The sequence below is a fragment of the Eublepharis macularius genome, chromosome 6 (genome assembly GCF_028583425.1).
Source record: "Eublepharis macularius isolate TG4126 chromosome 6, MPM_Emac_v1.0, whole genome shotgun sequence".
NCBI classification, from domain to species: Eukaryota; Metazoa; Chordata; class Lepidosauria; order Squamata; family Eublepharidae; genus Eublepharis; species Eublepharis macularius.
The window spans coordinates 10,396,366-10,409,525 of NC_072795.1; the positions used below are offsets into that span (position 1 = coordinate 10,396,366).

Consider the following 13,160-nt stretch of genomic DNA (forward strand, 5'->3'; position numbering starts at 1 on the left):
GAAGAGGCAGGCTTGTCTTGCCAGGGGTGGCATTTTGCATAGGGAACAAAGGGGGAGGGCTGGCCAGCCTGTTCCTGGGGTTATGGGTGTGGGGCTACTGGGGGTGGATTTGGGTCTCTGAGGGGCTAATGTGGGGATTTGGGTCTGTGTGTGGCAGCTGGGGGGGAATTGGGTATGTGTGGGGGGTGGACTTTGGGGGCTGAGAGCACCTACTTGGGGAGGCCATGAAATGCCCCCCCAAGTGGGAGCTGGCTGAGCCTTGGTGGGGGTGGGAGGAAAGGTGGGATAAGGGCCCATGCAAAATGCCACCCCTGGAAAGACAAGCCTCTGTTATTTCCTAGCTGGAAATAGTGGAGAAAGGGGGGGAGAGCACCTACTTTGGGAGGCCCCCCAAGTGGGAGCAGGCTGAGCCTTGGTGGGGGGTGGGAGGAAAGGTGGGAGAAGGGCCCCTGAGGGTTGGGGGCATTTTGCATGCAAAATGCCACCCCTGGCAAGACAAGCCTGCCTCTTCATTTTTTCCCCATAGGAAATAATGAAGATCAGCAGCCGCAAGCACAAAATAGATTAGCAGCAGCAAGCGAAAACCTTTCCCTTTTTAGGCGACGATAGGGGGACCTGGTTTGGGGGGGCATAAAATGGCCCCCCAAATCCCAATCTGTCTGAAACTTCGGGAGTTGTTAGAGAGGAGTGAGAGGAAGGTCCCCACCAAGATTGGCTTGATTCGGTTGGAAAATGCCTCCCCCAGGCTTCAGGGAAGCCTGGGGGAGGCTTTTTTCCCATTGAAATGCATTACTGAAACAAGCAGAAATACTGAAACGATTACCGAAACATACCGAAACGATTACTGAAACATACCAAAACGTTTTGGTAATCGCTGTTTCGGTATTACTGAAATGTTTCGGTAATGCCGAAACAAACCGAAACTCGTATGTTTCGGTTTTTTCCCGGTAATCTGGTCACCGAATTGCACACCCCTAGTCAGAATGTTACCACAAAAAATGTCGCTGTCCTTCCAACCACCTGTGCTTTGCCTCTGTAAAAGGACCTGTTATCACACAAAATGTGTCCCCTGCTACTTTCCCCTTATGAATCTGCACCCCCTTTTTTGAATTATTTGCTGCCCAGATACCCAGACCATTACAATGGGAATCAGTCCCTTTACACAGAGAGACCTTCTTTGATTAATAGCTATGTTTTCTCTCTTGGTTGCCTCTTCAGTCTTTTGAATCATTTCTTAGATTAAATAAATTTGCATGCTTTTTCTGGCTGTTTTGTTTTATTTACATGACATTATAAATATTTTGATGGTGAAAACCTAAGCGGAGTTACTCCATTCTAAGCCCGTTGATTTCAAAGGGCTTAGAGTGGAGTAACTCTGCTTAGATTGCACTGTTAATTACATTCCTAGCCCAAATGTTTCTCCGACCTCCCCTTGATAAAAATTTGTGTTCATTCTATCAAGATTCTTCCCAGCTTGGAAAGGCACAACAAGAACAACAACTGTGTGCATTCATACCACCCTCCGGGACAGATCATTGCCACACTCAGAGCAGTGAAAGAAGTTAGTGTTATTATTTTCCCCGCAATGCAGCTGGGGAGCTGTAGCTGAGAGGAGTGGCTTATCTAAGTCCACCTGCAGAGTTCATTACAGTAGTGGGGTTGGAACCAGCAGAGTGCTGATTTGCATCTCAACCACTTAACCACTATGCTACTGCAGCTCTATATGTAGCCATTGTGTGGTCCACAGCCTATTTTGGGGACATTCTTTTCAAATAGGCGTTAAATCAAAGCCAGAAGCTCCTTTAGAAAAAAGAGTGAGAGTTGATGGAAGGAGGGTTACCTTTGTTCAACTCAGGCATATTTATGGTGGATTTGAGCTTGAACTTGAAAGTGGGCTACGTTGACACTGGGACATGTCTAGCGTAGATGTTTCTTACTATCCACACACGGTTAGAGTTTATACATGGTAACAGTTTATACTTGTGTATCAACACCTTCAGGAAGTTGGTTTTGGTTGACAGCCAGAAATACCTGGCACTCAGGGCATACAATCTAAAGAGCACACTTTGAATCTTCTCATCCTGAAAGCAATGAGATTATTTCGACATGATGTTTCAGAAATCTATACATATTCTTTCAAAAATCATGTACAACAAACAGAAAACTTAAGAATAGAGCAATAATCTAAGACACAATTTACTCCACTGTAGTGCAGCATTCTCAAGGTTAATCAATCTGCAACAGATAGGTTTAGAGGGTAGCCACGTTTGTCTGTATTCAAACTTGATATAAGAATCAAGTAATTCAGCAGCTACTATCTTGCCATCTTTCTCCAGTTGAAAGCTGTGTACATTGTCCTTTGTTGGAGGTGGTTTGCCTCAAGCCTTGGAGGGACATATGTCAAGTGGGCTATGCACACCCGGAGATTCACCATCCACCACAAGAATCCCGCTAAAGGACTCTCTTAAGGCAAAGGGTAGGGCTTACTTAGTAGAACTGACTTGCTGTGTAGGTAATTGAATGTGGCCACTGTTTACAGGTGCACCAGCCTCACCTTTCACCAAGCAGAGTGGTGGATCAACAGAAACCACAATGCAGAACATTGCATTTGGTTACCATTGAGCAAGCAATTTTAGAACCCCTGTTTGTTGAGAAACCTTCCAAGGTGGCTTTTATTAATACTCAGCCATCTTTTGGTGCTGTGCAGTGTCTTCCAAGGAGGAAGGAAAGGACTTTTTTGTCCAGCCTACACCTACCTGTAGTTTGGGAAGGGAGCAGAGCATATGCTAATAGACAAGGGAGGGAGGCTTGGGGCTGAGATACTTCCCAACACCACTGCCTATTCATATGTTCAGAAAAGAGGTCAAGTCTCTGTTTCCCCCTTACAGCTGTAACATTTGCAATGCTCTACTGCCATGAAAAGAGGCTAAAAGAGAGTGGTCATCACTCAATAGAAAAGGGCATGCTTTGCATGCAGAAATGCCCACATTCAATTCTTGCTTTCATTACATAAGTATCTCAGGACTGGATTTCTGCTTCAGACTTTGCACCACCAGGCAAAGCATCAAACAGTCAGAGCAAGCACTACATTTGGGGTTGTTAACTCCAGGTTGGGAAATTCCTGAAGATTTGAGGGATGGAAGCTGGGGAGGGCGGGGTTTGGGAAGGTAAGGGACCTCAGCAAGGTATAATGCCATAGACCCCACCCTCCAAAGCTGCCAATGTCTCTAGGAGAACTGATCTCTGAAGTCTGGAGATCCATTGGAATTCTGAAAGATCTCCAAGCCCCACCTGGAGGTTGGAAACACTAACTGCAGGACCAATTTTCTTGCTGAATAGAAGAGTTCTTGAAAGTTATGCAAAAGAAAAGGCAGGCGAGGGGGAAGATGAAATAAGTTCCTCATTATATCCAATCTATATTTAATAGTATTTTACCTTTCATCTGTTTCCTCAACAAAATCCTATGGAAAGATTGTCTATTCAATATAAGGTTCTGGTAATGTGATTTGTAAGAACATTCTACCCAACGAGCAAATATTCTTGAGTTTAGTCCTTCAGACAACCCTATAAACAACTATCGACCACAAATTAGTTCAGAAGTTTGCATGTACCTGCTCCGAATGGAAGAAATGCTTCTCTTTCTACAAAATTTCCGTCCTTGTCCAAAAAATGGTTTGGGTTGAATGCCTCAGGTGTCTCCCATTCTTTAGGATCAAGAAGAACAGAGCGTAGGTCTGGGTAAATCATGGTCCCCTGCAAGGAGGAAACTGTTGAGTCAGGATGTACATAGACCAGGACATTATATTTTTCACAGTCACTATCTTAATTGAGAAGAGTCCAGTAGCACCTTCAAGACTAACCAACTTTACTGTAGCATAAGCTTTTGAGAATCACAGTTCTCTTCTTCAGATGCCTCTGAAGAAGAGAACTGTGATTCTCAAAAGCTTATGCTACAGTAAAGTTGGTTAGTCTTAAAGGTGCTACTGGACTCTTTTCTATTTTGCTACTACAGACTAACACGGCTAACTCCTCTCAATCTACTATCTTAATTCTAATCTTTGCCAACCAGTGCTAGAAAGTGACTGGCATCTAGAAGAAGACTGGGGGACAGGGACATGGTTGATGCCATTGCAACAACTGAAGCAATTAAAGGGCTCCTTCAGGACAGAACCACGAGAAGATAAAGGCAAAATCCTATCAAGGGGACAAAACAATATAACCCTTATTAAATATATACTTTTGTTTATTTTTATGACTTCTTTTTATATATACTTTAAAGTGCAAAGTGCCCAAAGTGCTCAGTGAATATAATAAATATGGTCAATACAAAAGTAACATATCCTGAATAAATAACACCCAAGACTCACAATTTAAAATCCTAGGAAAGGTTAAGTATGTATATATATATCATGTATCATATTATGTACACCACTGGTGTATATATTGCAGTTAATGTTCAATTCAATAGGTGGAAACAGTTTCAAAGTAGTCTTATCTTCAATATGAATTGATAAAGCTGCTCCTTCTTTCTTTTACAGCCACATGGAGCCAGGATACATTAGAAGCAAGAATACTCTCACTATCTCCAAGATGTAGTTGGGCGGAGCCTAACGGGCATTGCCAGATTTTTAAAATCCCGTTTCGTCTACAAACTTTATCAAAGGCTCAAAATTATCACATCATATAATACAGCATATTGCCAAACGATTTACATCACCCAGTTGGTGTGTTAGTGACGGAGTAATATTATTCAAATCCCTGCAGCATCCTTTGCAACCAGAGGTGTACAAAATACGATACATGATATATATACCTACTTACCCTTCCCTAGGATTTTAAATTGTGAGTCTTGGGCATTATTTATTCAGGACATGTTACTTTTGTATTGAGCATATTTATTATATTCTCTGAGCACTTTGGGCACTTTGCACTTTAAAAAGAAGTCATAAAAATAAACAAACGTATATATTTAATAAGGGTTATATTGTTTTGTCCCTTTGGTAGGTTTTTGCCTTTTCTTCTCATGCCATTGCACTGACATCATGAAATCATTTCTGGGTTGAACCTGTAAGTAGTTATGCCACTCTGGGATTCAGTGGAAATTCTATGATTTAACCATTGGGCTTTTGATGAAGTTATATGACATCAGTTCTGGGTTCACTGCAGAACTGATGTCACACCATCAATTTGACAGTGGTTTTCTCCTTATTTTTATCCCTGCTGGTGTACTGAGTAGGAATGTACAATTCGGGTTTGGTATTCCTTTAAAAATACCGAATTTTACCTGATTCGGTAAAATTCAGAAATGCCAAACTCAGAAGGGAATACTGAATCAGGTTTGGTATTCCTGAATTTAAATTTGGTCAACTTCGGTAGTGGCAATTGGGCTGTTCCTTTGCCAAAGAACAGCAAAGAAACACTGTTTCTCACCTTTTATTCCCAGATGCAAGGGGGGAAGGGTGAGTGAGTTAGGCAGAGGCTGAAGGGGGAAGGAGAAGGGGGGAGTGAGTAGCCAATCTTTGCAGGAGCTCTCCTTCTCTGGCCAATGGGATTCTCTAGAAGGAGAGTACCTTTTTAAAAACTGCTCTGCAAGGAGTTAAACAGGAAGGCTTGCCTCAAGATAGTCTCCATTTTGTGTGGTGTGCTTTGGTTGTCTGGAGTGATATGCTGCTAGGTGTGGACACTCTCTTTCTCTGGTCTGGCCTGGGCCTGGCCTGCTTGAGACTCAACATGGACTGGGTCCTGCTGCCCAGTGGATTCCTGCTGCTGCCTGCTGAGATCTGCACCTGGAGGACTTCTTCCGCTGCTATACCTGGAGGACTTCTGCTCCTGAAGGACTTCTGCTGGTTTGAGAGTCATAGGCTGCTTCCACACACGTTGGGTAATCCACTTTCAATACTCTTTAGTGAACATTTGGAACTGCTTTTCCATGTGTGGAACAAAAGAATCCACTTCCAAAGGATTGCTAAAGTGCATTGAAAGTGCATTATTCACCGTGTGTGGAAATGGCCATAGACTCATTGGTTGTTGTTTTTTTCTGACTTTGTGGGGAGTGATTGGCCTGGTGTCTGGTTAGGATAGGGGTGAGGGGAGGGCAATTTTTTTTTTCAGTTTGAATTTTTAAAGTTGGGGTTATTTTGCTGTATGTGGGGTGCAGTTTGGTTTGGCTTTTCTCTGTGGGGTTTCTTTGGTTTGGCTTTGACTAATTATCATCAGTGATCTTTCTTCTTTTATTCTGGGACAGGGGATTCTTTTGTTTTATCATATTGTTGGGGTGCTTTGTTTGCTCTTTTACAGTTCCTTCCTGCTAATTAGATTTACTTGTTTTTCTAGGGTGCTCTGAGATTTCCCCTCTGGTGGGTGTTTTCCTTGCCCTCTCTTGGAGCCAAATCAACAAGGAAAATCCCCACTGTAACTTGCTAACTATTAAGAATTCAAAATGAAATGATATACACATTTACATAATTGGAATAAATATTCTAGTGTACAAACAAAGATTCTGGGACAAATGTCATAATATACACATTACAGCTGACATTAGCAAACATTTGTAGAGAAATATCAAAAAAACTTAGTATCAGTTACAGGTGACATGAAATACCAATATGTTCAATAAAGTGACAAAGTGCAAGCATAAATTAATATACAAACAGATCCAGAGGAGTTAGCCATGTTGGTCTGTAGTAGCAAAATAGTAAAGAGTCCAGTAGCACCTTTAAGACTATCCAACTTAACTGTAGCATAAGCTTTTGAGAACCACAGTTCTCTTCGTCAGATGCAGAGAATCTCATTCACAAACTGAATGCACATTAATCAAGATGAAAGTTCACAAAATGATGTTAGGTTGTATAAATCTCAGATAGGTCTAATAAAGTGTGTATGTGCTGTAATCTTTCAGTGCTGTTAATTCCTGTTCTCTTTTTTTTTTCTTTATGCAGGGGAGAAGATGTCCACACAGCTCTGCTTGATGATTGGCTCTGCTTGGTTTGGCTATTTACTGGAACTTTCTGTTGTGGTGGGCTCCCATGGAGCAAGGCCAGGCACAATGACTTTCAGGGTGGGGTGGGATGACCAGCGTCAGGTAGGGCCACATGGGAGACAGCTGAGCCAGTTACTACAAGGCTTTACTCCACGCCAAGGTTCTCAACAAGGCACATATGGTGGAAAATATCACTGTCCTCATTGAGAGGGAGTTTCTGGATTGGGTAGGTGAGGGAAGCCTCAGCACAGGATATATGGTGACTGAAGGCAGCGCAAACATGAAGGTAGCAGCAGCATGAGCAGGCCTCAAGCACGTTTACTGTGAGGCCCACAAACTTCACCTTGTGGTGAAGAACACATGTGGTCTGGGTTCTGATGAGCCTGCAGAGGACCTCGTAACTCGTGAGTTCGAGGGTCTCCTAAGGAAATGCTGGTGACTCATGAGTCACTTCTCGTGCAGCATGAAAGCAGCTCACCAACTGCACCAGAAGCAGGCTGAGATAGGAATGCTGGAGCATTGCCTGACCTCTGATGTTACTTGCTGGAACTCCACCCATGACATGCTTGAGCATTTGGTGGAGCAGCAGGCTGCCCTGATGTTGTGGCTCTTGGAGAGCAACATTTAGAGGGAGAAAGGTGAGTTCAGTCCAGAGGGTTGGCTCACCATCTCATAGACAATGGAGGTCCCAAGGTCCTTCAAAAAATTCACTGTTACGGACTCATCTGGCACTCTGAGTCTGTTAATTCCTCTGGTGCAAACCCTTTAGAGTGCTATGATCTCCTTCCTAGACCCAGATGCAGGACATGCACTTTGTTCCAGGAATGTGTGTGCTCATGAGAAGGTGTCAGCCTCTCACCAAGAAGGAGTTGTACATGTTGGCAACCATGTGTGACCCATGCCTCAAGGGTGCTTCTGCCAAGCAGTCTGGGAACATCACCAGTGAAAGAGATGCCCTCTCTTTGCAAGTGCAGCATAGGAAGTGCAAGGCTGACTTCCTGCCAGCACAGCATGCAGGGAAGGGGCCAAGTTCTGCTGGTACCCCCTTGGTCCCTTCTCAGCCGGCTCTCCCCATGGCCAGCACTGGAATGTCCATGGAGGTGGAGATACTCTGATGTGCCCTTGATCCCTCTGGGAACGTGAGATGCATGATCCAGGATTCGATGGACGCAATAGTCACGGATTGCCTTTCAGAGACTTCTGACTTGTTTTCCACTAATCTGCTAGTTGCTTTCTATGAATTCACTACTTGGCCATGAAAAAGGTAGCCTGGATGGACCTCTCTTTCAAGACTCCGAAGCTCTGCTCATGCCCTCCAACAACCAGGGAGAACAAGCAAGTATTTCTCATTCAGGCAACATTCTCAGCTTGCATCACACTAGCTTGCTCCCCTAGAGAGTTGAGCAGTTGTTTTTCCTGCGTAGTTGTTTTTCCTGAAGATCAACATGCTGCTCTTCAATTTCCTAACTTTGGACTTCCAGAGTGAATGAGGTAATCCCACCTTGTGGCCTGCATCCTCTTGGAGTCTGTGAAGTGCAGAAAAATGCCCTTATCAAGACTTAAAAGTTAGGTAGAAAACCAAAAGGAGAAGGACCAGGGCTCATTTCGAGGGGGAACATGCCGGAACACAGTTCCAGAATTTCCCCAAAGAGGTCACATGTCAGGTGGCTCCGCCCACTGGATCGGGGGCCGGATCGGGCCTCTGACAGGTGGTGGATCCCTCTCCCACTCAGCAGCGGCCCTATCCTGACCATTTTGGGCCCCCTTTCAGCCATTTTCAGCCCCTTTTTGAGATTTTGGGCCCAATTTCGGCTCTGAATGGCCAGGATTGTGTTCAAAACAGCCAGGATAGGTGATACCGGGGGTGTGGCATATGCAAATCAGTTACGCTAATGACACACTTCCAGCGATGTGAAGGGGTGTGGCATATGCTAATGAGTTATGCTAATGAGTTATGCTAATGAGTTCCTCCAGCTCTTTTCCTACGAAATGACCCCTGAGAAGGACAGTTGATTCAGTTGGCACAACAAATGCACACTGCAATTTGGACCCTACTACACACACATACCGTAAAAAAATTCTGCAAATTATTGAGAAAAGAGGCTTGAGAAATGTTCTCTTGCCACTGGGATGAGAAGAGTCGGAGAGAGAGATGTTAGGAAAAGCAGAATGACAGCATGTGTCACAGAAGAAAACCCACAGAAACAGCCAAATGAAGCAACAGAATGAAGTTTGTGTAATACAATGTATATAATGTGTTGTTCTAACGTTAACTTTCCTCATTGCAGGGGTAGGAGGGGGCAATGGTGAAGACTGCTGCAGAGAGAGGATTACTTGGAGTTCGCAAATACTTCACTGTCATTGACATTGTAAATCATTCTGAGGGCCAAGCTACAAGTGACGCATGACACTTGAACGGCAAGTGCATTTCTCCCTGTTCACTTGCGCTCCACGCAATCCACTTGTCATTCAAGTGTCATTCGTCACTTGTAGCTTGGCCCTGAGTGTGGCATTAAATTGTCCTGAACAGTGGTATATAAGCACTGGGGTGTTGTTGTTGCTGCTATTATTGTTGTTGTTGTTTTTGTTAAACAGATACAGCTTGCAAAATGAAAACAATATGTCCATTTGGGAGGCACAATTGAGGAGACACTAGAGCAGTTATATGTTATTCTGGAGAATTGGTTGGCCACAGTAAACTAAATAGAAAAAAGTCCAGTAGCACCTTTAAGACTAACCAACTTTACTGTAGCATAAGCTTTCAAGAACCACAGTTCTCTTCGTCAGATACATCTAACAGTAAACTAAAAACACATTATAGCCTGTTCTTCTTCTGAATTTTGCTCTTAAGTCTGAGAGGCAACTTGTGCTCAGTTGGGAAACCAAAATGTCTACATGAGAGGAGAGCTTTCCCAAGTGCTACCACTGTTTTAGTATTACAGCATTTATGCTGGAAAAGCTTCTTAAGAAACAAATGCAATATACATGAACACTTTGGGTACTAATGGTTGTCCAATACTTGGATAAAGCTTTGAGAATTACCACTGTGAGGACTTCCGGTTTGGGATTCATGGAGGTCTAACGCAGCTCCATTCGCGGAGCTGACCGGACTGCCGTTTTAACCGGCCGGAGGGGTGAAAATAGCCCGCGGCCGACTGCTCTCAGGCGGGGAGCAGGCAAGAACGCTCAAGACCCTAGGGTGAGCTAGATCTCGGACGAGGGGGGGCTCTACCCAACGAGTCTTCCCCCCGATCCTTGAGGTCCCACCTTGCGACGGGTCGGCTATAATCTCTGCGGCAGTTTTGGGGCCAATTCGGCTGGCATAAGACCTACATGCCCAAGCTTCGATTGGGGAAGGAAGCTGAGAGGAGGATTTAAGATCGAAACAGCGATTACAACCCGTGAAAGGTGAAGAGAAGGTAAAGATCGCTATCTTTTGAAACGGGACAGATTGACTAAAACGGAGAGGAAAGAAAGTAGATTTTTAAACTGCAACAGACTAGTGAAAAAGAGGTGAAGACTCGGCAGGAGTTGTATTTTAAAAAAGACTAAGTTTAAAGAAGTTATTACAGAAATCGGACTATTGTTTTGAATACCTGTGGTTTTGGAGCTGTGGGAAAAAGACACCATCGCGAGACCTGCTGTGGGAAGACGGGAGACAGGAAGTGCGTAACAACAATAGAGTGGCTGGAGAGAAGCGGCCTTTGCCGAAGGACAGGAAGTAGGGAATCGCCATTTTTGAAAGGGGAAGGGTCGCGGCTTCAGCGGAAGAGGAAGTAGGCCATTTTGGATTACAACAATATAGAGAAACCATAGAGAAAAGACGCCCGACATTTTGGACACTTTAAAATTTAATTTTGGCAAAGACCGGGACATTTGAAAAAAGAAAAACGCTTAATCATACGCCACGGAGTTAAGGAAGAGAGCAGATTCGTGGGAGCGAGCTAAAGCAAGCCCCACGATGTCGAAAAAAGAGTGGCAATCGGCAATAGAAAATCTGGATAAAAATCTGGACAAAAAACTTGTAGACATGATTAAAGAACTTAAGGACACGAAATTGGAGCTTATTAAGGAGGTTAAAGAGGTTACACAGACAGTAAAGTCGGAGCTGTCAGAAGTGAAAAAAGGTATGGAAACGATTAGTAGTGAATTACAAGGAACGCAGCAGAGAGTTAAAACAGTAGAAGACGCGATGGAGAATTTAATAGACACGCAACAAATGGAGATGAGACTGGTGAAGGGGAGGATATCAGTTGCAGAAACTAAACACATGGAGAAGCAGCTTCGTTTTCGTGGTCTGCCAGAAGTGGAAGGGAAGTCAGCGCAAGAACAGATGACTGAGGTGTTGGCTGAATACCTGGGGAAGGAGGAGGAGGGAGTTGTGGCTATCCTAGATGTGGCGTACCGTGTGAACTCGAGAATTGCAGCCCAGAGGAAACTACCAAGGGATGTGATTGTGCAGTTTACAACTAGAAACATGAAAGAGAGGATTGTGACAAAACAGTTTCAAGATCCATTGGAGATTGATGGCAAGACGATCATTATAATGAAGGAACTGCCCAGATCAGTGTTATTGGACCGGAAAAAATATAAAGTGCTAATTCAGACTCTGAAGGACATGAATATCAGGTATAGATGGGAGCTACCGGAAGGAGTGTCCTTTGAGTTTGGAGGGGCAAAAAAACGCATCAGATCTGAGCGGGAGATGGAGCGATTTATTAAGGACAATGAAAAAGACTTACCAACAAAATTATGAATATGGAGTGTAAACTATTATCTTGGAATGTAAATGGACTAAACTCACCGAATAAGAGGAAAAATATTTTTCATTGGCTACTAAAACAAAAATGTGATATTGTTTGTTTGCAGGAGACCCATATTAGAAAACAGGATGTAAAATATTTAAAATCTGGAAAATTGGGCAAAGAATTTGTAGCGGCCTCCAACAAGAAAAAAAGAGGAGTGGTGTTGTACATAAAAGAGGAGCTGCAGCCAAAATTTGTTATGAGAGATGTGGAAGCTAGATTTGTAGCAGTGGAATGTATTTGGAATTTAAAGAGAGTGTTGGTAGTCGGACTTTATGCACCTAATGGTGCAAAGGAAAGCTTCTTTGAGGATTTAAGGAAGCATTTAGACGATCTTGCATATGACCAGATAATTCTTGCTGGAGACTTCAATGGAGTGACAGATTTGGAATTAGACAAAAAGACTACAACAGCACAAAAGAAAAGAGGACTATTGCCAAAGCTTTTTTTTGAGTTGATTCAACAAGAGACTCTCGAAGATGTATGGAGGAGAGAATATCCTAAAACCAGACAGTTTACTTTTTATTCTGCAAGGCATCTTACATTATCAAGAATTGACATGATCTGGGCCTCAAAAGACTTAGCGTTATGGACTAAGGAGGTAGAAATAATGCCGATGGTAGGCTCAGATCATAACCCAATTATGTGGAAATTTGGAAAAAGGAGAAAAAGGAAAGCCTGGAGAATAAATGAGGACTTGTTACAGGAAAGAGAGAATATGGAAATATTGAGAAGAGAGACAAAGTTTTTCATACAATACAACGTGAATAAAGAAGTACCAACCAACAAAGTTTGGGATGCGTATAAGGCGGTTGTAAGGGGCATACTAATGGACTTAAATGGTAGAGCAAGGAAAAAGAAAGAGGAGAAAAGACAAGAGATTGAGGAGAAAATAAAAGCCAAAGAAGCACAGTTAAAAAAGAGACCAGGAAAAAAGAAAATATACCAGGAAATCAAAATTCTTCAAGAACAGCTAACAGCAATGAGTAATAAAGAATTGGAGTGGAACCTTAAAAGATTGAACCAAAAAGCCTTTGAGGGTGCTAATAAACCTGGGAAATATTTGGCATGGCAATTGAAGAAGAAAAGGGAAAAGAAAATAATAAATAAAATTTGTGAAGAAAATAAAACGTACTTGGAGCAGACTACCATTAGTAGAGCCTTTTATAAATTTTATGCTAAGCTGTATAATAAAAAAGAAGTAAACAAAGAATCAATAGCATCATATTTGGAGAAAACCAAACTTCCAGAAATCTCGGAAGCTTGGAGAAATAAGTTGAACAGTGAAGTAACTGATGAGGAAATAAATAAGGCAATACAATCCGCAAATCTAGGAAAGGCGCCAGGGCCAGATGGACTTACGGCTAAATTTTATA

The 13,160-nt window shown here is 43.0% G+C and overlaps 1 protein-coding gene across 1 annotated transcript in view; it reads right to left on the minus strand.

Annotated features, from left to right (window-relative positions):
- Nucleotides 1-13,160, minus strand: part of LOC129331898 (cytochrome P450 2J2-like) — a 52,458-nt gene that overhangs the window by 1,927 nt on the left and 37,371 nt on the right. Inside the window, exon 8 of the mRNA XM_054982556.1 lies at nt 3,612-3,753. Within this exon, the coding sequence (XP_054838531.1) occupies nt 3,612-3,753 (142 nt within the window). The remainder of the gene's footprint in view (nt 1-3,611; nt 3,754-13,160) is intronic.